The sequence below is a fragment of the Daktulosphaira vitifoliae genome, unplaced genomic scaffold (assembly GCF_025091365.1).
Source record: "Daktulosphaira vitifoliae isolate Bord-2020 unplaced genomic scaffold, ASM2509136v1 Scaffold_2, whole genome shotgun sequence".
Lineage (NCBI taxonomy): Eukaryota > Metazoa > Arthropoda > Insecta > Hemiptera > Phylloxeridae > Daktulosphaira > Daktulosphaira vitifoliae.
This window is the reverse complement of record NW_026099573.1, coordinates 31,898,356-31,924,667: the sequence shown is the minus strand read 5'-3', so window position 1 is coordinate 31,924,667 and position 26,312 is coordinate 31,898,356. Positions and strand designations below refer to the sequence as shown.

Here is a 26,312-nt window from a genome sequence, read left to right as displayed (position 1 = left end):
CAAATTGGACTTAAAACACCTTTTTTTTTTCTTGACCGGCATTATTGTGGGCCGCCCTGGAACTGCCGTGAAGCATTACTTCAGGGCGGCCCACGCCGTCTTAATAATTCACACCACCACGTTGTGAATCAGTCCGAAATTAATCAAAAGCTGGTTTGCAACGTGGTGTGTCCCCCTCTCGTTAACCTTAAGTAATTGCCTTTTATTTGTTATAATATTTTTGAAAATCTGACCTTCTACCTGCCCACAAGGGGATTTAAAATAGCAAATTTTTTATAAAACTCAACTTTTTTAACTTAAGTTTTGATAATGTTCCGGAAATACTGCGTCCTTTAAACATATATCAAATTAAAGTTTATGTTACATACTATAAATTAAAAAAAAAATTTGTCCCGACACCTTATCTTCTATATGTAAACGACCGTCATAAAAACATGCTATTTTTGTGTTAAAAATTTTTTTTTTGTTTATTGTTAAATACTTTATAAGGGTTAATCATAGTAATGAGTCCACCAATTTTTATATAAGTTACATGAATCTAACTTCAGTTAAATATAAATTTAAATTTATTTAGATTATTTTTCCAACTCTAAGTTAAGAAAAACAACTTTGAATTTTTTATTTAGTTTAAATAGTTCTTTTTCTTTATGCTTATAGTTTTACAATCTTACACGTTCGTGGTATGAAATTAGAACCCCGCCAGTCGTAATAACTTTTTTTACATTTTTTTCTTAATCTTTTTTGAGGTGGAAAAAAAATTCAAAATGAATAACATTCATAAAAATATTTAATAAATATCGAGGATGATATCGCTTTAGTTTCCCCTTGTGAGAAGGACTTTATTATTCATATTAAAATATATTACTATATGGTTTATTTTTGTGTCTGTCGTTAATTTTTCTCAGCTCTCACTTGACCAATACGTTAAAATAACACGATTTAAATTTTGTTGAACTAAATATTGGAAAAAATCCTTTAATTTTTTAGATTGATATGTGATCAGAAACTATTAAAATTAAACAGATGCAAATCCACAGATTTGCATCGAAGCGTTCTTATAATAGTGATTTTAATCACTGTCAGATATTATCTATACTTGTCCCAACTATGCAACACTGTGCTACATTTTTTTTTTATGTCTGTCGCCACTTTTTCTACTAACTAAACAATTATGTGGTCACTATATTAACCATAATTTCGGTTGGCCCAACAATATATTTTTCCTGTATATACAAGATGACTAATTAGATTATTCATTATAAACTATCGTACTTTGAATACTAGTTTTCAAATTAGATAAGACGTCATTTTTTAGTAGGCTGCCAAAATCAAGTACCGTCCCAGTAAGTTTTAGGTATCTTTTTTCTTTTTTAACATGATGATGAGTACAAATATCATTAAATTTAATTGTATTTTATTAATTTAAAAATATTTTAACGTCATCTCTTTCTTTAAAGTTAACCTGCTTTAAAAAACAAATAAAATAATACTTCCGATTTATTTATTGAATATTGTGTAACTAGGGCAATGATTTATTAAGAAAATGTATCTTTTGTTAACGTTCAAAAATCAACTAGAACATACACAGCTACAAAAAAAACACACGATAAATACTATATTTTACCTATAAAATAAGGTTAAATTTATAAACCAAAACAAAGACAAAGTAATGGACCCGGAAAAAGAGCAAATTAGAGAACAAACCTTTTGGAAAGCCAAGCTAGCGCAGGAGGCAAGCAGATTTGAAGATATGGCTAAGTATATGAAAATTGTAGCCGAGATCAATGGTCCAATGTCAAAGGAGGAGGATAATATGTTTGCTATGGCGTATAAGCGCATTTTGGAACACAAGCGGAATTCCCGGCGTACGTTGATTACCATCGAACAGAATGATGCGTCATTATTACTGGATAAAGAAATCGTTATAGAGTACCGATCTCAAATTGAAACTGAGCTTCAAAATATTTGTAGTGAGGTGCTATTAGTTATAGAAAATACATTAATACCAAAAGCATCCAATCCGTCCGCCAAAGTGTTTTATTGGAAGCTACGAGGCGACTATTACCGGTACATGGCCGAGTTGAATGAAATAGATGATCGTACAACCGCAGTGACAGAATCGCAGACTGCGTATGAACAGGCTAGCGAAATAAGTCGGAAATCACTGTGTCCCACTCATCCTCTTCGGTTAGGTTTGATGCTCAATTATTCTGTATTTTTGTATCAGATATGTCAGGAAAAATCTCGAGGACACCAAGTAGCCAACCAAGCATACGAAGATGCTATAGCCGAAATGGACGTACTCGAGGTAGATAGTTATAATGACTCGACATTAATCATGCGGCTCCTTCGGGATAATATAAAAATTTGGAATCAAGAAAATGGAGGAACGCCTGAGGATGAGTAGCAACTAAATATTCAACCCATCGACTCTTCTGAAAATGCTGTTTAAGAAATCTCCATCAACGTAACATAAATCTATTGTAATTTGATAACAGCTATTTTCTCCATATTTTACCAACACTATTCTAAACATAAACATTCTATGCATTATGTAATTTTTCAATTTTAACACAAAATGTTACCTTAAAAATTTGTACTGAATGAAAAATTTACTTGATTTTTTAAATTATCCAATAGAATGTTAGAAAGGAGTTAATAATTGATTTTAATTTATTTTCAGAATTTATATCATTTGAAATAGTTAAATTGGTTGTAACAAATTTTAAGGTGAAATGTGAATGTTACCTAATTTTATCATAGTTACTCCTATAACTATAATAAGGCAGTGATAAAGGATAAATACTTCATTAAGGAAATTCTTCCATGTATTCTCTTTATAATAAGATCCTGTTACGCTAAAATTACATGATAGATATCAAAGACTAGAATTTTCAATAATTATTTTGAAAAATACTACGATCTAACGAAAAAAACATTAATGATTTTTAGTCACTAACAAGTTGTAAGTTTTTACTCTTACAAAAGAAAAATTGTAGTAAGAAATCTTTAAAATATTTATTCTTTATTTGATCTGTGATATTTTTAGTATAGGTAACGTGATTATTATAAATCTGCTTATTAGTTTTATAAAAACGGGTAATTTGTGAGTAAATTAATATATTATATTGACGTGATTGAATAAATAACAAGTATATTATAATATTATTTTTTTGATTTATTAATTAGTTTTCAAAAGAGTAATATTATCAATAATACGTGTATGATATTAAGTAACATAATACACAATATTGTAAATGTATAAATGTTTAAAATAATATACAGTAATACAGATTTTATACAGAGAATTTGTATAAATTACATTTTTTTAAAGTTAAGGCATACACAAAATACCAACCTTTAGCCTCTTACTTTTTAAGCCTATTTCTATTTTACAATAACGTCTCCAATATGTTTAAAATAATGTAAGGTGTCTTCTTAAAAGAAAGATAAGTCAGTATTTAAAAAAAAATGCATAGTAAAATTAAATTATTAATAATGCTTATTTATAATCATAGAATTTAAGAATTCAGCAAATCAAAAATATTTAGTTTATATTTCAATGTATAGTAAAATACAATAATAATGTATGTTATGAAACTTACAAAAATTAAATATCTAAATATGTGAATAATGTATTCCAATCAATGTTATTTTGAAATACTTCTTGGTCCAACCAAATTTCATAATGATGCTTAAATTCATTAGATAACTTAACAGGTTTACCTAAAGCGGAGTTGATATAGAAATCACTCGGTGTAAACTCGTCATCCTAAAATGATATTAAAAATTTTACACATTAGGAATTAGAAAATCATTGCATTTTATAATTATACATACAAATTGCTGAGAGTAACGTCTTGCATGAAATTTATCAACAGCAGATCTTAAAAATCGTTCTTCAATTTGGAAATCTGTAGGGCGAGCTTCAAGATCTAAAATTTAAAACATAATCCAAATTAAAAGAATCTAATTAGTTTTAATTTCAATGAAGATAATTTTTCTTAAGTATAGTCATATTTATATTTCACTGCTAAAAAGAATATGATGTTGGATATCTATTTTTGAATAAATTATCACTAGACTCTACCTTCTAAGGTAGTACAATATGTTAAAATTGATAAATAGCTTAAAAATTTAAAACTATTAATTTTAAATTAGTAATCTTATATTTTTTTATTCATTTTTTTTGTGAAATTACTTTCTATAAGTAATTATAAAGATTTATAATAAATTCAAAAATGTTAATATAATTTTAATAAATATCAAATTTAATAATTAGAAACAATATTTTGTAGACACATGTTATTTATTAAGCAAATAAATTTACCATTTCCATATGCCCAATCATCATTTAACCTATGCCGAACTTTTTGATATATAGTACTCATAATTTTCATATTTGATTTGCGCCAGGCTCGACCAAGATACTTAGCTTGCATTTTTAGCAATTTAAGAATATATAGTTGCATCATTGCATGTCTTACTTTTAATGATTTTTTTAAAATTGGTGCTGATTTAAAAATTACGAGCATCTGTGGAATGATGTTAATTTTATAAATCATAGTAATAATTTCATAATTAAATTTTTTTTTGTGTTGTACTAACCATTATTCGAGAATGCTTCCATTTCGTGATTTTATTTAAAACTCTGAGTAAATTAATGCATGAATAAATATTTCTCCAAGAACACAAAGGAAATTCTCCAATTTCTATATTATCTAATGATAAATCAGGTCCATCACCAATGACGCAAGTAGGAAAATCCAATATTGGAATTCTAATGTAATAAGTTGATCTTAATATTCTAATTATTTACAAGATGGTGAAAACTCACGTATTTTTTGAAGAAACATAAGACACAAGATTTTGATTTAAGAATTTTATAACAAGTGGAATACAGTTAGCAAAAACTAAATGCTGAGATATAAACTCAAATTGATATATGTGATTTGCTTTTAAGTGTTTTAATAACAAAATAAGTATTCCACTTATTGCTTTCACAACTATTTCTTTTTGTCGGTTTATATCAGTTTCTAACTTAACAGATTCAGAAAATGACATCCTAAAAGAATGTGTACAAATTTTTAAGTGACCACTATAATTTATAAAAAAAAACTTACGGCATATCAATTGGAAGAATATCTGAGATAATATTTATTGAATCACTTTTAGCTTTTGATGTTGGAGAAGCAGCTAATAATATTTTTAATAAAGCGATCATATGCTGTGGCAAATTAGGTAACATTGCTTGATATAATACTTCAGTAGCAGTTTGATCTACACATTTTTCACCCATTGTCAATGGATTCTTTTGAATAGTTTCTTCTTTCATTATTTGATAATCAGCGAGTGATGTATACATATACTACACACAAAATAAAGTAAGAAAAATAAATAAACAAATTTTTCTTTAATTATAAATAAATTATGTAGCAATATAAATAATATGGATGTGAGTTTAAACCTAACCTAACCAAACCTGTACATGGTAGGGATTTTTAAAAATATCCGAATGTAATGCTACTATTCACTCAAAAAGTTGAAATTTTCTTTAAAAAATCAGTGACATGTGCTAAAAATATTGTTTTATTAAAATATATTCTCTTAAATTAAAAATATACTTTCATTAGTATATATATGAAAAAAAATGTTTGCTTTTATTTTCTAAAATAAAAACTCGTTATAACTAGACATATAAAAAGTGATCTAAATTTGATAAAACACTCATTTTCATGAAAATATCGGGACTTAAACATTTTTGTAAGGAGAAAATATATTATGTTTAAAAAACTTTACAATAACACACAGTAAAACCATTTTTTTTTATCCCTTCAGGGTTAAAAATTCTTAAATTTAAAAAAATCTTGTTTTATAAATCATTACACAACAAGCAAATTTTGATATTCTAACAAATTAATACAAGGTGATTCTTTTAACACTAGCCACTCAATTGCTTTTCAAATAATACGATTTTTGAAAAAATTTTTTGTTAGTTACATATGTATTTTCATATATCTGTTATAAGGTAATTTTTAGGTCCATTCCTTAAATCTTATAAGGGTGTTAACTGACTTTTTTCAAAGGCAACATATGTATTATACTAGCTTATAAAATAGAAAATGACTGGTCGATGTAATTAACAAAATACAAAAATAGTGTTTATTAAAAAAATATATAGCTCAACAATTAAATTAGAAAGTTATATATGATTATTACTATAACATTAAATACAATATAAAATCATTAAACAAACAATTTCAATCATATACAAAAACACCAAGATATGGCATAAATATTTATAGATTAAATATTAATTGTTAAATTTTAAGACCTGCACTCAAGAGCAATGATAAGAGAGAATGAAATATTTTTGAAATTGAGGATTAATAGAGGAAAAAGAGAGTGTATATCATACAATTCAAAAAGTTAGTTAACGTGGCTCTATCAGTGGAAACAGAGAGACAATTGTCGCAAGACAAAAGAATAGAAATTACTATACGTGTATGCATGTAAATGTTGGCAGTCACAGTATAATTAGCTGACACTTCGGTATTTTCAAGGGAATAAAGAGCTGTTGTTATAACAAAAATAAGAGAGAAACGTCAAAGTATAATGTGCAAACAAAGACTACTTCAGTTAAGTATGAGTGGATACAAGATAGGAAAAGGTGTCAAAAATAAACAAGCAAACTCCTGACGTAAGGTTGAAATTTGAACAGTGATAACAGAATACTGGACTGATGTTTGAAAATGAATATTGAAGTATGTATTAGAATCAACTGATCACAATAGCCAGGTCCCCAATAAGTTTAAATAGCTTATGATCAATACATAGTTGAATTTTAATTATTTAATTGTCAAATCATTCATCAATAGGGTTAATGTACAGTTTGAATTTATTCTATTTATTTTTATAATTTTTTTAAATAAAGAAGTTGAGAGCAAATAAGAAGCATGGGCTAGAAGAAGATTATAGCTGAAACTGAGATGACAAAACATAGTTACATCTTTCCTGTAAACATTAAGATTATGATCCCGGTTTTAATTGCAACATCAACATTTATTGATAGTTGGTAACCTAATGATTATTATAATATTATATTTGAATTATTTATACAGTGATATATCAAATTTTATATAAAGATGTAAACTTTAATGTATTATATGGCAACATGCATACATAATAATTAAATTATTTTAAGTTTAGAGGATTATATAAATATCAAAATTTTACCGAAAATAAATTTTTGGTATTAAAATATAGTGTTAATTAATGATTATGGTTAACTTTGAATACTTATATTGTGACATAATTCAATGAACTTACCTGTTTTAAAATTGCAATACTCTCATGAATAGGTTCAGGAAGTCCTATTAATGTATCTATGTCATTCTCTAATTTAAAGCCTAAAAATTTGATTCTAGTTTGATCTAAAAAAAATTGTAAGTCTTTTTGTCGAACTTTGGGAACCCATGGGAGACCTTTAGATTCCAATGGCATTGGTGGTGTTTGTGGTCTAAAATTAATTGGTTCAGGAATATTTTTCATGTTAGAAATATCAACCATGCCCATTTGCTGATCTTCATAATCTTGAAAATCTTCATCATTTTGATATGATAAATCCACGACAGTTAACGATTCATCTAATGAACTTTGTTTAACCAAGCCCTAAAAATTTATGTTGTATAAAAATTTTAAATTAAAAAAAATTTAATACACCGGTAGTAGTTTAAATTAAAATAATGCTACATAGAGATGTATATTACATAAAGCGGCTATACACATTAATGACAAAGCGCATTTATAATGTGAAACAAAAAACTTTTCAAATAAAGAAACAACAAAGACGTTCTCAAGAGGGGTTTTCCAGATGAAATGCCCATTAAGAAAAGGAAATCCAAGTATTTAAATATTTATTTAAAAATATCACAATAACTGTTGCAGTGTATAAAATGTATTTTTTTTTGAGTTACTTAGGTTTAAATATTGTTTATCTTAGTGTACATCACAATATATATATTTTCCAAAAAAAGGCTAAATTTTGAAAAATAAAATACCAAGCAAAAATAATTATAATAAAAGGGTTCTTTAATAATTAGAAAGGTTGGATTATTCTAAAAAAATATCTATAAATGCCTTTGAAAAAAATATTCATATATGGCGATGAAGCTTATTTTCTATTTGCCTAAGACAAAATATTAATGATTTCAGACTAACTTTATTGCAATATAACACAAATTCATGATTAAAAAGATCAAAATATAATTAATTCACAACTTTAATACAATTAAGCATAAAATATATAGTTTACAAAATATGTGCCATTTTTATTCAAAGTTTATTAGTAAAATTTTTAGTTTTCTTTTTACTGAGATATTAATAAAAAATGTAATTTGTGCATATGACACTAATAGGACAAAACATTCACAGGATCACAAATTTTTAATTTTTATACAAGTCAGACAGTTACATTCTATATATATATATATATATACCTATATAAGTGGGATTTATTCTTTATAAAGTAATTTTTAAGATTATAATTTAAATCTATATTTTGATATCAATTAATTTTTAAAGTTATCTTAACAGTTAGTTTTTATTTAAAAGAGGAGAAGACGTTTATATATTATTAGAATAATATGATAAAGATTTGTACTTATTTTTATATAAAATTTACATTTTTTTGAAAATCAAAGAGTTTTATCTTTTTAAATCTCATATATATATACACACACACACAGACACACATTATATCTTACCTCTTCACCACTATTTAACAAATCAGATTCAGTGGTACAATGAAACGTTAATGTTTTTAAATTAAACGGCATCTATACAATGTTAATAACAATTAACAATTTCTAATATAAACTTAACTATCAATATTTTCCTTAATAACTTATTAATTAACTTTTTTTATAATAAACAATCTTCTTATTATTAACTGTTAAAAATAATAATAATGCAAATTTGTCAACAAAGTTTGATGCCAAAAACTTATTTACACCAGTCATAATATTAAGTACAATTTATTTAAATACATTTTTAAATAGTAAATTGAATTTTATCAGTAAAATATTTATTTTACTATATTAATTATATGTAAAAATACAAATCAAAATTAAATATAAATATTATGAATAACTACAAATACAAAAATTCTTACTCGTTTTTGACGTACGCCCCTTTTAGGTGCATTCATAATGTCAGTTGAACTAGGAGGTGGTGATGAGGATCTCATTGACTTAATTATTTTAATTGAATCCTCTTGGATTTCAGTTAAATTTGCTTTTCTGCGATATTCATCTATTAATAATATTTATATTAAAAATGTTTTCATAGGAAAATAATAATGTTGAAATATTTAAACAACTTTTTAATTTAGCTAAATTTTCCATTCCACCAAGTAAAACCAATATTAATTTCCATAAAAGTAATAAAACTTTCTTCATTGGATAGTATGAAGCCATTCCACTACAAAATCTTGTTATCATTCCTAATAACTTGACAATAATATGATCTTCAGTATGTGGTAAACCTAATAGATTAAATAAATTATGATACATGCGCATAATAAATTAATTTTCGAATTTTATTCATAAAAGTTTCTACCAATATCTGACAATAAGTTTTCTCTGAATTCCTTAAATTCATTTCCAGGTTCAAATTCTGAAATACGTAATATTTCAATAAATGTATATAGAACGTTTAAAATTATTTTCAAATTTTCTGAATCTGTACAATTAACGTGAGTTTTTTTATGAGGTTGAACTGATGATCTATAGGAATTAACATAAAAATTACAAATAGATTTGTGTTTAATAATAATCTTAGCTTAAAGAAAATGTATTACTCTATTTCTATATTTAAAAATTTAACAAACATATTGTAAATGTCAAATTTGTATAAGAAAAGTATATTTTCTTTAGCGTTTGACTGTTGATCTTTGTCTGATTGGCATTCAGCCCAACATCCCTTTAAATTAAAATAATGATTGAAATAAGATCGAAAGTATAAGTATGGTTAACTTACCTGAATCAAATACAATATACACCTTGCAGCATTCATTCTTTTGGTTTTATCAGACATCTCAAGATAATCAAATAGTTTAGCCATCACAACTCTTTTGTCATTAGTGTTTAAAGTATGCCATGATGGATTATAATTTAAAGATTTCATAACTTTTTCAAATTCCTAGAAGTAATTTTTTTATTATTACAAAACTTCAATTTTATAAAAAAAATCCATTCCTTAAAAAATTAAATTCATGAGTATGTAAAATGTTATGACATTTATGTATATGTTCTGTTGCTATGCAAAATATTTCAAAATCTGTAATTTTTTTAGCTTCTGAGCTATGCATTAAAGCTGGTTCCTTTCAAAAGAATATGTAACATAACAAGTATACAAAGAACTAGTTATTCTGTATACTTTTTATACAATTTTCTTGTATTATAAATTTTATGTAAACAATCTAATATACACGCAATTACTCAAACCTAATTTATAATTTATAGAAATTTACAAAATAAGGTATACATGTTTTAACTCACTTTTATATTGAGTTGAAAATCTTCCAATTCTGAGTAGCTATACAATTCAGACATTTCACTTAGATGTGTATCAGTATCACCGTAATTATATTCTAAATCTGGACAGTCGGACTCCTCCTAAAATGAAAGATAATTTTGTTTATTAAAACTAAAATATCAAATTATGCAATAGTATGCAAACATTTTATCAAACCTCCGAATCTTGTTTTTGTTTTCTATTCGCCATTGATTCTTTTAATTTGTATATTACTCGTTTTTCATTCACATTATCCATTACAAAACTAATAATATGTCATAATTTCTGGACAACCAAGTTCCATGTAAAACATAAGTTTTAAAAAGCTGTCTGATCAATACTCAAAACCTGAACACAATACACTTGTGAATGTAACGGTTTAAATTATGAGACTCTTCAAGATTTAACTATAAGAATTCAAAAATACATTAAAATGGAAACATAACTGAAAAAACTTTAGAATTTAGGAATAGAAGAAAAATAGTTCAAAATGTAACTGTACATGTAACAAAAAAACTTATAAATTAACAAAAAAAGTATACTAGTTATCACAATATTATAGTGATAAATAATGAAAACTTGAGTATAGGATTTATCACCTTATTTGATATCATTTGGGTTGCTACCACAAATATAGATGAAACATATCTATAATCTAATCTTATCTGTAATGGTGATTGCCTCACTAATCAATGTCATAGATATAAATTATAAAATAGATCGCTAACAGCCCTATATTGCGCAAGGTGGATCCATATTGTTTGTATTCGCTGAAAACACTAATGTAATAACCATAACAGTCTTACTGGTTGTAACATTGCACATTGCAGATCAGCACGACTTATGTATACAAATTTAGTTCAGTCGTATTTTAACATTATAAACTTAAATATCCAGACTACTGATTCTATGTTAACTAAATTATAACTCTATCAAAAATAATGAACTTATAAGTGATTGTAAATCAATAAAAAACAACTAATTAGGTTTACACACGAGTGTCAAATTATATTGAGTAAAGTTAACCATTTATCTCTCTTTCGACTTTCTCAACTCAACCGCAGGTAAGACTACCCAAGAAGTCATACCCCTATGGAATCAATCGAGGGGTTATAACCCTAATTAGTTGCTACCTTTTTTAAGGTAGCAACTAATTAGTGTTATAACATTTTTTTTCCTATACTTTATGTACAAATTATTTTGTTATCAATGCAAAAAAGTGGATAAGTGCATTTAAAATCCAACGGAGTAACAATAGAGAGTTGTAGCATTCCTAAACTAACGTCCTCAATAATTTAGAAAATTATTTTTACTGTTGAATAAAAAAATTTTTTGGATAGGAAAAATTAATTTTAAAAAATTGTCATTTTAGTTGCGCCTCGACTGGGGCTTTAATATTTTGTTTATAATAAAAACTCTAATTATTTATTTATTTTTTGATTATCATATGGATTTGCAGAGCCATTTAAAGTCCAAAGCTTCATATGTGTGCCATTTCATACACCCCTAACACCGGTTTTGAGCAAATTTGAATTTTAATTGAAAAATTTATAAATATACATGAACCTTATGTAAATCTAGCTATACAATCTGGCGCTAGGTTTTATTGGGTCCGAGGCAAATAATTTCTCCCTGTGCCTGGTGGGAAGGGGTTGAAGTGGAATTTACCTCGGTAAAAATCGTATATAATAAAACAAAGTAAAAACACTTTACTGCAAAAATTACTTAGTGTGCTCCGATTTTCAAAAATGTTTATTTTCAACGAAAGTACTTGGTCACAAGAATCCAGGGATATTATTTTGTATGACAATGTATGTCCACACTCATGTTTTAAATAAGGGTATTATCTCATTTTTGTGAATATAAATATTTAAATCAATTTTCCTTTTTAATACACGTTATAGTTTTCATATATGAATGATTGGGTTAGTTTATCTTTTTATTTTAATATTACGTTAGTTATTATTATGTTTGGCTTATATAGATCTTTTTTATCAATTTCTTTTAAATATGTTTGTAATATAAAATTGATTGTTATATATACCTTTAGTCTGAACTTATGCTTTATAATCAACTTACTGCACAAGTGTATGGAATTTATTTCCAACCAGTTGTAAATTATGACTCTATACGAGTATTACTAGCATTAGCAATGCTATAAAATTAAAAATGAGACAATTTTATATTAAAACAGTTCTTTTATATGGTGATATTGAAGAAGAGATTCACATGGACCAGCCAAATGATATGAAATGGAACTAAACAAGTGTCCAAACTACAAAGAAATTTGTATGGATTGAAACAAGAACCCAGACGTTGGAATAAAGCGTTGATAAACTTTGATCTAAAAGAAACAAAGGTAGATCCCTGTGTGTTTTGTAAAAAATGAAAATAAACAATTAATGATTGTAGATTTTTTGTAGACAATGGGATCATAGCAGCAATAAATAATAATAAATTTTGTCAGTCGCTATTTAGATAAGCCTCTGATAATACATTGGAATTCGGTGAAACGTATCTTAAAATATTTAAAGGGAACCTATAACTATAAAATTTTTTGATTTTAGGGCGTTATATGGTTATAGTAATACAGACTATGCTGGTGATACAAGAATTAGGCGTCCAACAACAGGATATATTTTCATGATTACAAATGAAATAATAGCATGGTGTTCAAAGTCAAAAATCGCTAACATTTTCAATTACTAAGGCTGAATGCATAGCCATTAGTCAAGTGATTCAGGAACTAACTTGGTTGACGATATAAACAAGTGATTTTCTGAAAACACAAGAAAAGACAACTGTTTTGTATGCGGACAAAAACAAAGTCCCATCAAATTGGTGACGTAACTAATAATCCATAAATGAACTAAAACATTTAGATGTTCGTTGTCATTATATTAGTGAAAAATTCAATGAAGGGATATTTAGTATGTGACCAGCAAATAGTAGTTAGCTGACATATCGACAAAGCAATCACTACAAAAAAGAACTCGGAGAAATGTTAGGAATTAGATGTATAATTTTTTTTTTAATAATTTTTTATAATTAACTATGTACATGTGTATTGTTTAAGGGGAAGTGCTAATATTATTAAACAACACACTGGGGTACAGTAATATTAACACATGGACTGAAAAGTCCCGGGCCTAACACACAGAGGACGCTATTTTTTTGGAATTAATCTCATTTTTAGTTGGTACTAACCTACAAAAGTCAGCTGTTAAACTTTCATGACAATCTGTTCATTAGTGTGTAAGCTATTGTGTTTAGAGTGAAGCTACTTTTGTAATTTTCAAAAATGGATCAAAAACAATTTCGTGTATTAATTTTACATTGCTTCTTGATGGGAAAAAATACCGTTCAGCAAAGAAATGGCTTGAGAAGTGTTACGGGGGCTCTGCTCCATCAGATACAACAATAAAACGTTGGTATTCTGAATTCAAACGTGGTCGTAGAGACACAGATAATGCAGAACGTAGTGGACGTCCAAATGAGGCAGTAACCCCAGAAAATATTGAAAAAATTCACAAAATTGTTTTGAATGATCGTAAAATAAAGTTGCGTGAGTTAGCTGACATCATAAAGATATCAAAAGAACGTGTAAGCTTTATATTGCATGAACATTTGTCCATGCGAAAGCTCTGTTCAAAGTGGGTGGGTGCCGCGTTTGCTCACTGTTAAGCAAAAACAACAACGTGTTGATGATTCTAAGCAATGTTCGGTCATGTTCAAACGTAATAAACCGGAATTTTTGCGTCGATACATCACTATGGATGAAACATGGATCCATCACTTCACTCCTGAATCAAAACGATCGTCATCTGAGTGGACAGCAGCCGGGGAACTTCGTCCAAAGCGCCCGAAAGCATAACAGTCAGCTGGAAAGGTAATGGCCTCAGTATTTTGGGATAAGCAAGGTATAATATTCATCGACTACCTTGAGAAGGGAAATACAATTAACAGTCAATATTGTATAGCGTTATTGGAGCGTTTAAAGGCCGAAATCACAAATAAACGACCGCATATGGCAAAAAAAAAATTTTTGTTTCATCAAGACAACGCACCGTGTCACAAATCAAAAAACACATTTGAAAAACTACGTGAATTAAAGATCGAATTGCTTCCTCATCCACCATATTCTCCAGATTTGGCTCCCAGCGATTACTGGCTATTTGCAGATTTAATAAAAATGCTCGCCGGCAAAAAATTTCGCTCGATTGAAGAGGTTATCGGTGAAACTGAGGCCTATTTTGAGGCAAAAGATAAATCATTCTACAAGAACGTAATTTAAATGTTAGAACGGCGCTGAAATGATTGTGTTGCTCTTGGTGGAGATTATGTTGATGAATAAAGACAATTTTTAATGAAATAACCGTGTTTTCTTTGTTAGGCCCGGGACTTTTCAGCCCGTGTGTTATTTTAGTGTATTTAAAATAACAATTTAAATTGTATTTTCACTCATGTTATTATTAGATCAAGATCAAAATGGGCAACATTCTTTTCTCGGTTATGTCGTGTTATTCAATACAGCCTTTTGTATAAATGCTTAAGATTTAATTGCTGTTCACCGTCTATCGAGTTTAACGATCCGTTGCCGTTGTACATCTCTTATATTTTATGTTCTGTTATTTTTTATTATATACTACCATATTACGAATAATTTCTAAATCTTAAAATTACATAACCTATTCCATTCAACATAACTATTAATTACACTAAAAAATTACTTATGAACCTCCAGTGATGATTTATAAAATATAATTTTTTAACATAATGAAAATGAAAATTTGGATGTAACATACATTTTTAATACATCGATATCACTAGATATTTACTACACGATATTTAACTAGAAAATGTACAAATGAAAAAAAAAAATTTAATTTTTTTATTATTAAATTTATTAATTTGAAAAAAAAAGTTTTTTTATAAGTATTTATTACTTTTAAATAAATTATAAACATAGACTTATACATGTATTAGTTTATGATTATAAGAGATCAGACAACAATGAAGGAGTAGACGCCGAAGAAAAGCCATAGGTGCAATTTTTGCCACAAAATTATTATTTTTTTAAGTTCTTCTTTTTTTTAAATAATTTTTTGAAAAATAGCTCTCACTTAAACTAAATAGTAAAACCTCTCCCTCCCCCCAAAAAATATCGTCAACTAGATCAGCGCCTTTGTACTGAAATAATTCGTCTAATTTTTAAATATGACAAAGTTCCTATAATTAATCATTTCCAATTAGAGCACAGTTAATAATATTGATCACTAAATATAATTCTGTAACATTCCTCGTAATACGTGTACCATATACTGTAGTTAAATTACAAAAAATAGAACATAATAATCTATGCGTATATTTTAGTCTGCTGCACAGCGACAAAATATTTACAGTACAGTAAGTCTGTGTTAAACGATAACGGTTCTTTTACTTATCAGTATTTAGAGTTTAATAAACAAAACATTTGGATCCGTGGCGTGAATGGCAATAGGTATTATCAATAATTACTAGTAATGGCGTAATACTCCTGCGCTTCAAAATTTAACATTTTACCAATATTGTGAACATCACTAGACTGTGTTAGAATTATATGAAGTAAGAACCAAGTGATAACGTTAAAATACACCTTATAACATGTACCGTTTATCACTACTGTTATTCGCCGACGTATCCACTTGGAACCTTGGATTGTTGTGAAAATTTCCCATAGTGTTTTTCTCTAATGGTGCTAAAGTTTTACTCTAAATTAATTGTTACAAGTTATCTTAATATAAAACTCATTTTCTTGTTACAAAATCGTAATTTTTCAAATTTTTTGTTTAATATTTGTTTAATAATGTATCGACAGACCAGTTTAGAAACCATTTTAATATTCATGATCTTGTAGTTTTAGATCGAGTAATGTTAAACCTACAATGTAAGTAAATTTATATGATGTACTGGTTAGGTTGGACAGAAAATACTTACGTGAATTACAGTTCTTATTAAAATGAGTGATCAAGCTCAAAAATTATCAGGTGATAATAATGATATGAACTATAAAAATTCGTTTTGGAAAAAAAATATTATTAATCTTCCTGGCAGGTAAGATATTATTTTAAAAAAACACTTAAAACCACAATAGTGTTCAAAAAAATAATTTTTCATAATTATAGAGCAAGCCCAAGAAAGGATAATAAATCGGCATCCTCTTCTGGTTCTACTTCTTTTGATGATTTTCAAGAAAGCGTCAATGATGCATGGGAAATAGAAGCAGAAGATGAAATTTTACGCTTATCAGGTATTTGACAAAATATAACTCTATTTTAATTTATATCTAGAAAAATTTAAGATTTTCATTATTAGACTGTTAATTTCAACTTATCTTCATACCAATTCATCTTAATATGTAACATTAATTTTATTTATCTAGATGTTAAGATATCAAAACGTGTAGCCCATTCAGCTGCAGTTAATGTTATAAATAATCATAAAGCGTCAATTGAAGAAATTCATAAACCTACAAATTTTAATTCTGAAAGTAAGTTCTTATTATTTAGATTTTTAATTGAGGCTTTGTTTTAATAATATTTCTCACACAAAACTCATTTAAATGCATTGTTTCTATACAATTAATAATATATTTTTATAACATACAATCCACTTTAATTAATTAAGATTTAGTTTTTGTTCACAAGTTATTTGGTACTAAGTATAAATATATTAAATTTTATACAGAGTAATCCTTTTAATATTAGCCATTCCATTTATCTTAAAATAATGGTTATGTCAAGTATATTATTTTTGTTATTTTTTATTTTCATGTATTTTTTGATTTATCAACTTATTAAGTATTTTAAATTCTTCCCTTATAACATATAGGGGTGTCAACTTTATTTTGTTTAACAGCAACATTCATATTTAACTAGTTTATCAATAAAAAATTATTTAAATAAAAAAACTACTGGCCAACAAAAACTTTTGACCTGTTTTTTCAGAAGTTCTATTTTAAAAAATTGTTCAATTATGTATCAAAAGTTTTTTTAATTAGATTATTTTTTTATTTAATAGCTAGTTAAATATATATGTTGCACTTTATAAAAATATAGTGGACACCCTTATTAGGGATAAGGGATAAATTACAAAAAATAACTAATAATTAATAAATTAAGAAATATGTAAAATTAAATGAAGACAAAAAGTATTTCCTTTATATAATTATTATTAAAAAAAAAATCAATTGGCTAATATTAGAAAAATTACTTTGTATAGGTGTAGAGGATGTAGTTCTGGACCAGATTTAGATTAAGGCATTCTCAGAGTTATATGCTTTATTTTTAATGTGTGTATGAAGGTAAACATTTTTATTAAAAACCTGGAAAATAGTAACTGTATATATGTAATTAGGCAGAGATATATAGAAAAGGATAATGGTGCTCACTTCATTAGACATATGTAACCAAACAGTTAAGTAATGCCTTCTAATTAATTATAGTTAAAATGTTTTCATTTTATGGGAAAAACAGGATGATTTTTATTATTATAACTTGGAATTTTACTTTTTAATTAAAAAAAATTATGATACATAGATTTTATTTTAGAAATCCATTAAGTTCATAAAAAGGCTTCTAAAAAGCATTCCTGCTTAGGCTTTTGATCTCAGTTCATTCTTGGTAGATATAACATAGTAATTTTTCTATCTTTAATAAATAACATATATTATTTAGTTCTCTTTCTTTTGAAAATTAAAATAATAAACTGTTTTTGGGAATTTATAAATTATAGTTTCCTAATCATTTTTATTTGCCCTATTTAGAACAAGAAATATCTAGCTTATGTAAAAGTAAAGAATCTCGTAATGCACAAAGTAAAATTGAGTTTTCAAGTAAGTATTTTATTATTTTTTTATTTTAAGGCTATATCCTCTAATTATTATTATTATTTGTCCAAATACTTAAGTATTAATACTAATACTTGCTGAGTTTCAAGAAAATATTTTTTATTATAATGATTTTTTACTATAGTTTTTTGTACATTTTTTTTTTTTTGTTTTTTATTAGTTACATTATTTTAATTTCTCTTTTATAAAATAATTTTTATGTTCATCCCTTATATCTTATAAGAGTATGAACTTTATTTATTTTAATGGTAACATACATATGAAACTAACTCATGAAATAGAAAATGATCTAATTAAGAAAAAGACAAATATTTCAGTAACTATTAACAATTTAAAGTAATGACAATAAACGATGAAGACTAGTGAGACTTTGTTAAATAAATGAGACAGAATTTTAGATGGAGGAGGTTGGATCTCAGGTAAATAGTGGGTGCATTATACCTACTTCCTGGATCTAGCAGTAGGGTGTGGTGAACTTAGCTTTCCGATTGGTTTCGGATAATACTGAAATGGTCCTGGGGGTGGATAAAAGATTCAATAAATTACCTGGGCCTCGTCATGAATAAACGTCTAATGTTTGAGTGACACAAATGATGTGTGGCCCAGATCTTTTGCCGAAAATAGGGGAACCAGGAGAGTTGCAGCACAGACTGTTAGTTGTGCATTTAGTTCTACTGTACATGTCCCCAAGTTTGCGTGGAATCTCTTGATTATTCAAAAAACTGAGTAGCCTTGCTGATAGTTCTTGGGAAGACAGCAATCCGTATAATATTGGCTTATCAAATGATGCTTGGAGTAGTGGCAAGCATTCTATTGTTGCTGCCACACATCTTGTTGGTCGAGAAGTTTGCTAGGCATGAGCTTTTCCAAGACATGGCCGGTCCCTCAATCCTGAGAATTAGTTGTCTTTCTGACGAATGACCATGCTCCGATGCCAGACTCACCTCTCATAGGAGATAAGAGGCAAGTAGATCAGGTCCCTTATCGTATTTGACCAGTTAGATAGGTGTGTGGTTTGGGCACACAGTTAGATGATATATCGTCTCATGCAAGTAATGTCTGCTTTAACGAGTACCTCACAGTATTCGTAAAGCAGCCATGACCATTGTGCAACCTCTATTTGGATCACCTAAGAGGCAGACAATGCACATCCTCTTTTGGTGCGAAGCCCAGAAACCGGACTTCTTGAAGTCCCAACTGAGGTCCACATTCTTAGTTGTGTTCATAGTGGACTTGATGTTAGAGAGCTGGGAGTAGTGATCTCTCGTCCAGATTTTCACTGAAGTGGTCATGCCTTAGGATGATATATATATACAGAGTGGCCCATAATAACCTTTCACATTTGTTTTTTTAATAACCCGGCGAAAATGCATGTACAGAGATAATTTAAGTACTAAAATAAAGTAGAAACATGCCGTTTTTAGATAGTATATTTAAATTATTTTTACAATTTAGGTCTTAAAAATTATTCCTTGCAGATGATTAGCCTCATTTTTTATACATTCAAACAGACGTATTTTTAAGTTTTTGAACACCTTCACCAGCATATCTGTTTCAAAAAGGCCCGATTATCGAATAATGTTGTTCCAAAGTCCTGGGCTTATCCGCATAGACTTTGGATTTCAAATATCCCCATAGAAAATAAGTCAGGTGACCTAAGGCGGCCAACAAATTTCAGTGTTCCGCGAAACCAGTCTATGGCGGAAATGTTTTTGCAACAGTTCAATCTTTTCTTTTGCGGAATGGCAGGTTGCCCCGTCTTGCTGGAACCAGGTAGCTGATAATTTACGTCTATGTTTTGGGTACCAGAAACTCATTCAACATCAAACGATAGCGCTCGCCGTTAACTGTTCCATCAAACACGTATGGCCCCACAACACAATATTGGGCGACACCCATCCACTCGGTGTTTTTTTACACACATCACCACTTTCCTCAAAGTTTTTTTATCCATAAATTCACCATTAGTCGCGATAGAACAGCACTTTTTCCATCAAGATTAAAATTTTTATGAAACTCTCGAATTGCACTCACGTAAGAGTCATTATTCTTATAATAAGCTTTTACAATAAACGCATGCTGAGCACCCGTCCGCTACTCCATTATGATAAAATCGCAATGAAACATAATTAGGCATCGTCTAGCTATTTGGAACCGAATTTACCGTTCCCCTACCTTTTTTTGAACAGAAGTTATTTATAAACAAAATGTGAAAATTATTATGGGCCCTATATATTTTATATTTGCTTGTTTTTTTGTGAGTTATAAAGCCCTGAACTTAGCAAATTTCTACCTCTACCTTCATGTGATGTACTAGTAATAGACTCGACTTTTAGGTTTAGCTAACAGGGTAAAACAAGTTGTGTTGTGAGTTATAAAGATGGCGTTGACTGCTCTGAAGTAATGTCTAACTGCAGTTCCTGGGTGACCTACAATAACACCAGTAGTATTGTAAAGAGTAAAAAAAAAAGAGGTGGTCAATCTCAAATAGTTGGGATAAAGGTGAGGAAAAAGATGAATATGTTAACAATGTTATATAAAAAGTGTGTATTTAAAAAAAAAAGTCAGTTGCTATATTCCTATTTTACAAAACACCTTTGATAAATTAAATATTTAAAAAGTGTTAATTGTTGTTTGTTTAACAATTAATAATAATTTGTTTAAGACTCTGATGTTGATACTAACAAGCTTACCAAATTTCAAACATTAATAAATGGTAATCTATTACACTTAGAAGAACTGAAAAAGTTAAGCTGGTCTGGTGTTCCTGTTGAAGTTCGTCCAATGACTTGGCGATTACTAGCAGTATATTTTTATTTAAAAATTACATAAGTTGTAAAATTATGTTTACTAATATTATATTTTTTTAGGGTTATTTACCCACTAGTTCTGAACGAAGGGAACAAGCTCTTATAAGAAAACGTGTAGATTACATAAATCTTGTAAAAAAATATTATGATACTGATAAAGATGAAGTGTATAAAGATACATATAGACAGGTATAGTTAGTATATTTCACTTCATATAATTATTTTAAAAAAACTAATAAAAGTTAAATTTAGATTCACATAGATATTCCACGTATGAGTACACCTTTGTTTCAACAAAAAACTGTCCAAGAAATGTTTGAGAGGATATTATTTATTTGGGCTATTAGACATCCAGCATCTGGTTATGTTCAAGGAATGAATGACTTAGTCACACCTTTTTATGTAGTTTTTCTACAAGAATATTTATCATTAGGTATGAATCAATTTTATTAGTAAATTTAAGAACATTTGTACAATTGTAGTATTGAGTTTCAGTAATGCTAAATATGATAGGTTTTTTAAAAAAATTCAAGTTTAAAAATTACAATGTATAACAATACAATATATAATAAACCCAAATAGAAATATACAAATTAAAATTTTGAGTAATTATAACGCTTTTTTTTATCAACAATTATCATTTATCGTGATAATTTTTTTTCATGGTATTCATACAATTTATTGATTTACTATGTTTGATTATAAAATTATAAAATAGAAATTAAAAAAATGGACAAAATACTTATTTATATTTTGTATATACTTTAGTATAAATGATACATTATTTTTTAATAAAATGATAGAACTCTAAAGAGATAATCAAACATTTATTTTCTTGAAATTTTATTATATTTTTCAATGGAGTTTTTTCCTAAAAATTAAAACTATAGTTTGTGAAAACAGAAGTTACATTAGGAATCAATTTTAGATTATCAACATTTTTTTAAAAAAGAGCCTAAAGAGATCTTTGTATTTACTTATCAAATTATTAAAATATATATATTTATATACATCTAGATATATGTATATTAGGATAGTTCTTAAAAAATAACTTTTGATATTCCTTCAATACACCTCCCCTTGAATAATTTTATTAGGTTAAAAAATAATTTGCACAAAATTTGGTGGAAAATGAGTAACGTTAATATTTGCCGCAAGAGGGTTAAAAATTTGACAGTAAGTGTAATCTTTCAATTTGCAATACTTGCCTTAAAAACTATGCTATACAAAGAAATTATATAAACTATATTTATAGAACTAAATGTTTTTCATAAAAATTGTTATAAAAAAAGCCAAATCTACAATACTTAGACATAGAAACAACATATTTTTATCTTAACTATTGACCATATTATTTTATTTAAATATTGCTAACAAACTATTTGACATACAAAAAAAAGATTTGTATAAAAGTTGTTTATAATTTAGTTTTTTATTATTTTTGTTATGTGTTTTATTTTTTTTACCAAACAATTTAATACAAAATACAATTAAATAAATTGATAGTTAAGTTATATGGTTTAACAGTTTATAAGTGAGAATTTGTGCCAACTGTTTTGCTATTAATATAGAATTTTTAAATGAAATATATCTAAATAGGCAAGTAATGAAAGTAATGTTTTTTGTTATTAGTAAAATTTATGCCTGTTACAAATAATTTAACTGACAAAATTCATAGAAGATTACAACAACATTATCACATATGATAAATGTCATAAAAAGTAGTAGCCTCTATAAGTTATATATTTGAAAAAATTTCCCAGACTGTAAAAAAGCAATGTTAATATCTAACATTTTTTAAATATGTACATTTACTTTTCCATTTTTTTTAATAATACTATTTTATTATAAATCTGTTATTATTTTATAACTTCTACTTAATTAAACTTAATCAATTTATTTAGTGTATCTTTGTTCTATATTTGTAAAAAAAATGTTTTTCTGTATTAATTCTTAAACATTTGAATTGTGTTTGGTAAAAAAAACGCACAACCAAAATAAGAAAAAATTAAATTCTAAATAACTTTCATACAAATCTTTTTATTGTTTGTCAAATAGTATGACATACAAGTTAGAAACATTTTCTATACATCAGCAATATAAGAATAAACAAATAAAATCAATTTCAACGGTTAAGATAAAAATATGTTACATTTTTCATTTTTATACCTAAATATTATAGATATGGCTTTTTTGATAGATTAATTTTTATAGCAAACATTTAGTTTTATCTTTTTTGTTGTATGTAGCATGGTTTATAATATAAGTGACGCAAATCTATAAATCAAATTTTCAACCTTCTTTCGGCATATGTGAATGTTACGTAATTTACGAAAATATTGTTCAAAAATCCATGAATCAATCAAAAATAAATTAAAATTAATTTTGTTTTTTTAAATATGCTTTAAAAATGTTTAATATATTACAATATCTAAACATAATATCACAACAATTCAAACTGATGGTTATATTAAGCAAAATGTAAAATTTGAAAAAATTACGTTCTTAATCTCTGCTTTTTTATTTTAAAAGAGAAAAACGGCGTTTGTTTATTACAGTGTTTTGTGGTCTTAGTGTTACCTGTTTTCCCATTTATATATTATTTTTATCAAAAATTACATTTTGTTTAATATAACCTTCAGTTTTAATTGCTGTGGTATTATGTTTAGATATTGCAATAGATTAAACATTTTTAAAGCATATTTAAAATATATATATATTAATTTATATGTGTATTATTTTATTAAAAAGGTGTCAATATTGAAACACTAGATGTTAGTTCAATCCCTAAAGAGCATCGTGATGCTTTAGAAGCTGATTCATTTTGGTGTCTATCAAAATTTTTAGATGGAATTCAAGATAATTACATTTTTGCTCAACTTGGTATTCAACAAAAAGTCAATCAATTAAAAGAGCTTATACAAAGAATTGATAGTATGACATTAATTTATTAAATTAACATTTTTTTTATATTTTTTTATTACTTTTATTAGTCCATTAAAGGCCATAGCGATCTCCCCTAGGAGGAGGTTTTCTTAACCATTTATACTCCGGGACGGGTAGTTAGTCCGTCACCGGACCAACCGGACTTATTTTTAACATTGCATTTTTATAATAGGAACTTTGCATGATCATCTTATGAAACATGGCATTGACTACTTACAGTTTTCATTTAGATGGATGAATAATTTATTAACACGTGAGTTGCCATTACGATGTTCTATAAGACTGTGGGATACATACTTAGCTGAATCAGATTGCTTTGCGACATTTCAACTGTATGTTTGTGCAGCATTTCTTTTAAATTGGCGTCAAGAATTGTTAGAAGAAAAAGATTTTCAAGTAATGAAATTATGGACTTACAAGAATTATCATTTAAAATTATTAAAAATGTCATTTTAGAACCATATCACGCCAATATATTTTTAGATATAAAACTTCTAATAATGTGCTTTTTTCACACTAAAAGCCATTAATATATACTTATTATATTATATATTTACTAGTGTATAGACATGTGAGTTAATATAATATATAATATTTGATGTTGTTACATTAATAATTTTTAATAAGAATTTGTGTTATCCATGTGTTACTTATGATAGTAAAAACAATTAAATTTTAGTAAATACCAATAATACTTTATGGTTGCTTGAAACAAATTATTGTTGCATTTGATAGCACCCAAGTCTTGTTTCAAGACTTGGGCAGCTGTTTTGGTGTTATTAATGAAATTCTTAAAATATTTTATTTGTCCGCAAACCCAAACACCTGAATTTTACACTTTTCTTTTGTCACACTTGTTGGCTCTTTCTGCATATTTCTACTTGTTTTCTCTTATACTAAATTAAATAACATTGAAGACAGTACATCTCCCTACTTCAGATCCATCTTTATTTCAAATTCTTCTGATATTGTATTATCTACACTTATTTGATATTGTGTATTTTCTATACATATTTTAGACCTATAAACTTCATCTATTATATTATATAAACTCTCCCAATGTACTCTGTCATAAACTTTCTTAAAGATAATAAATAACTGCCAAATGTTTTGCTGTATTCATATTTTTTTTATTATTTAGCCAATTTCTGACAGCTGTTCTATCGTTGATCTCCCTTTCCGAAAACCGCACTGGTATTCTTCTAAATTCACTTCCACATAGAGCACTAGTTGGTTCACCAATATTTTCGAGAATACGTTGTATTGTAGTTAATTTATCTTAATATACATTTAGTAAAAAAACAATATCTTTGATTTCAGTTATATATATAAATTAATATATTAATAAAATTATTACAGGGACTAATGCTTATGCTGCAAAATCTTCCAACGCAAAAATGGACTGATGCTGATATAAGTTTACTTGTTGCAGAAGCATATCGATTAAAATTTACATTTGCCGATGCACCAAACCATTTGGCAACCAAAAAATAATTGTTGAGTATTAAATAATCTATGACACTTGTTAAAACTCCTGATCGTATTTTATAGTATTTGACAAATAAATGTGTGTGTTCTATATCACACATTACTTAGTTTTATTGAATTTTTAAATTATTATTATACAAAAATTGTTTAAATTAATATAAAAAATTCTATTTCTTTGGAAATTACCTCAATTATTGATTAAAGTTTTAAAATATATGGATGTGTCATCTATTTTCATACACATATTGGATGTAAACATGAACACTCATTTATTTTATATAGCTGTTACAAATATGTACAGCCAAATTAAGTATTTTGTAAATTTATTTATGTTTTAATTAAATTAAACAATATTAACTGTATTATTGACATATGTCACAATTTACTTAGTCTATAATCTTGTTATTGTTCACCCCATACAGGGTTCAAATATTTATTCTACTATTATTGTGCTGTAATTAGTTATTATATAAATATTTTGTGCTAATAAAAAAAAAAAAATTCTAATTCTAACGATGTTTAGGTTAAGTTATTATTCCGAACATCATTTTACGAACAAATAAAATATTAGTTCATTGATTTTTATCATTACCTGTTTCACTAAA

At 26.9% G+C, this 26,312-nt stretch overlaps 3 protein-coding genes and 1 long non-coding RNA gene across 5 annotated transcripts; 3 read left to right on the top strand and 1 right to left on the bottom strand.

Moving 5' to 3' along the window:
- The first annotated feature begins 1,224 nt into the window (after positions 1-1,224).
- LOC126899327 (14-3-3 protein zeta-like) lies at positions 1,225-2,900 on the top strand. Its single transcript, XM_050674121.1, has 2 exons — positions 1,225-1,343; positions 1,524-2,900. Exon 2 carries the CDS (start codon positions 1,670-1,672, stop codon positions 2,405-2,407), a length of 738 nt encoding a protein of 245 aa, XP_050530078.1. The 5' UTR covers positions 1,225-1,343; positions 1,524-1,669; the 3' UTR covers positions 2,408-2,900.
- Positions 2,901-3,537: 637 nt separating this feature from the next.
- On the bottom strand, positions 3,538-11,287 carry LOC126899320 (striatin-interacting protein 1 homolog). 2 transcript variants are annotated; one of them, XM_050674110.1, is made up of 15 exons: positions 11,175-11,287; positions 10,753-10,982; positions 10,560-10,676; positions 10,039-10,200; positions 9,860-9,981; positions 9,619-9,785; positions 9,380-9,544; positions 9,173-9,312; positions 7,330-7,671; positions 5,124-5,368; positions 4,838-5,065; positions 4,609-4,780; positions 4,331-4,535; positions 3,841-3,935; positions 3,538-3,772 (listed from the first exon to the last, which is right to left on the bottom strand). In XM_050674110.1, exons 2-15 carry the CDS (start codon positions 10,831-10,833, stop codon positions 3,611-3,613), a joined length of 2,403 nt encoding a protein of 800 aa, XP_050530067.1. In that variant the 5' UTR covers positions 10,834-10,982; positions 11,175-11,287; the 3' UTR covers positions 3,538-3,610. The 2 variants fall into 2 exon arrangements, with proteins under 2 accessions (XP_050530067.1, XP_050530069.1); XM_050674112.1 differs by lacking the exon at positions 11,175-11,287 and having other exon boundaries at positions 10,741-11,121.
- Positions 11,288-11,374: 87 nt separating this feature from the next.
- Positions 11,375-13,090, top strand: LOC126899332 (uncharacterized). Its single transcript, XR_007702548.1, has 3 exons — positions 11,375-11,639; positions 12,794-12,934; positions 12,999-13,090. It is a non-coding gene; the product is annotated as an uncharacterized LOC126899332 (long non-coding RNA).
- A 3,053-nt stretch (positions 13,091-16,143) lies between these two features.
- On the top strand, positions 16,144-26,288 carry LOC126899323 (TBC1 domain family member 22A). Its single transcript, XM_050674115.1, has 10 exons — positions 16,144-16,668; positions 16,740-16,864; positions 16,997-17,104; positions 18,380-18,448; positions 21,129-21,268; positions 21,334-21,462; positions 21,526-21,706; positions 24,025-24,207; positions 24,392-24,615; positions 25,579-26,288. Exons 1-10 carry the CDS (start codon positions 16,574-16,576, stop codon positions 25,711-25,713), a joined length of 1,389 nt encoding a protein of 462 aa, XP_050530072.1. The 5' UTR covers positions 16,144-16,573; the 3' UTR covers positions 25,714-26,288.
- The last annotated feature ends 24 nt before the right edge of the window (positions 26,289-26,312 follow it).

What these genes read in the sequence shown, in the direction of transcription:
- LOC126899327 (XM_050674121.1), top strand. Translation starts at nt 1,670, where the DNA reads ATGGACCCGGAAAAAGAGCAAATTAGAGAACAAACCTTTTGGAAAGCC.
- LOC126899320 (XM_050674110.1), bottom strand. Translation starts at nt 10,833, where the DNA reads ATGGATAATGTGAATGAAAAACGAGTAATATACAAATTAAAAGAATCA. An exon ending in TATGTTTCTTCAAAAAATAC is followed by an intron (nt 4,781 to 4,837) that starts GTGAGTTTTCAC and finishes TTATTACATTAG; the next exon opens with AATTCCAATATTGGATTTTC. An exon ending in TGATTGGGCATATGGAAATG is followed by an intron (nt 3,936 to 4,330) that starts GTAAATTTATTT and finishes TTTAAATTTTAG; the next exon opens with ATCTTGAAGCTCGCCCTACA.
- LOC126899323 (XM_050674115.1), top strand. Translation starts at nt 16,574, where the DNA reads ATGAGTGATCAAGCTCAAAAATTATCAGGTGATAATAATGATATGAAC. An exon ending in GCTTATACAAAGAATTGATA is followed by an intron (nt 24,208 to 24,391) that starts GTATGACATTAA and finishes TTTTTATAATAG; the next exon opens with GAACTTTGCATGATCATCTT. An exon ending in TAGAAGAAAAAGATTTTCAA is followed by an intron (nt 24,616 to 25,578) that starts GTAATGAAATTA and finishes AAATTATTACAG; the next exon opens with GGACTAATGCTTATGCTGCA.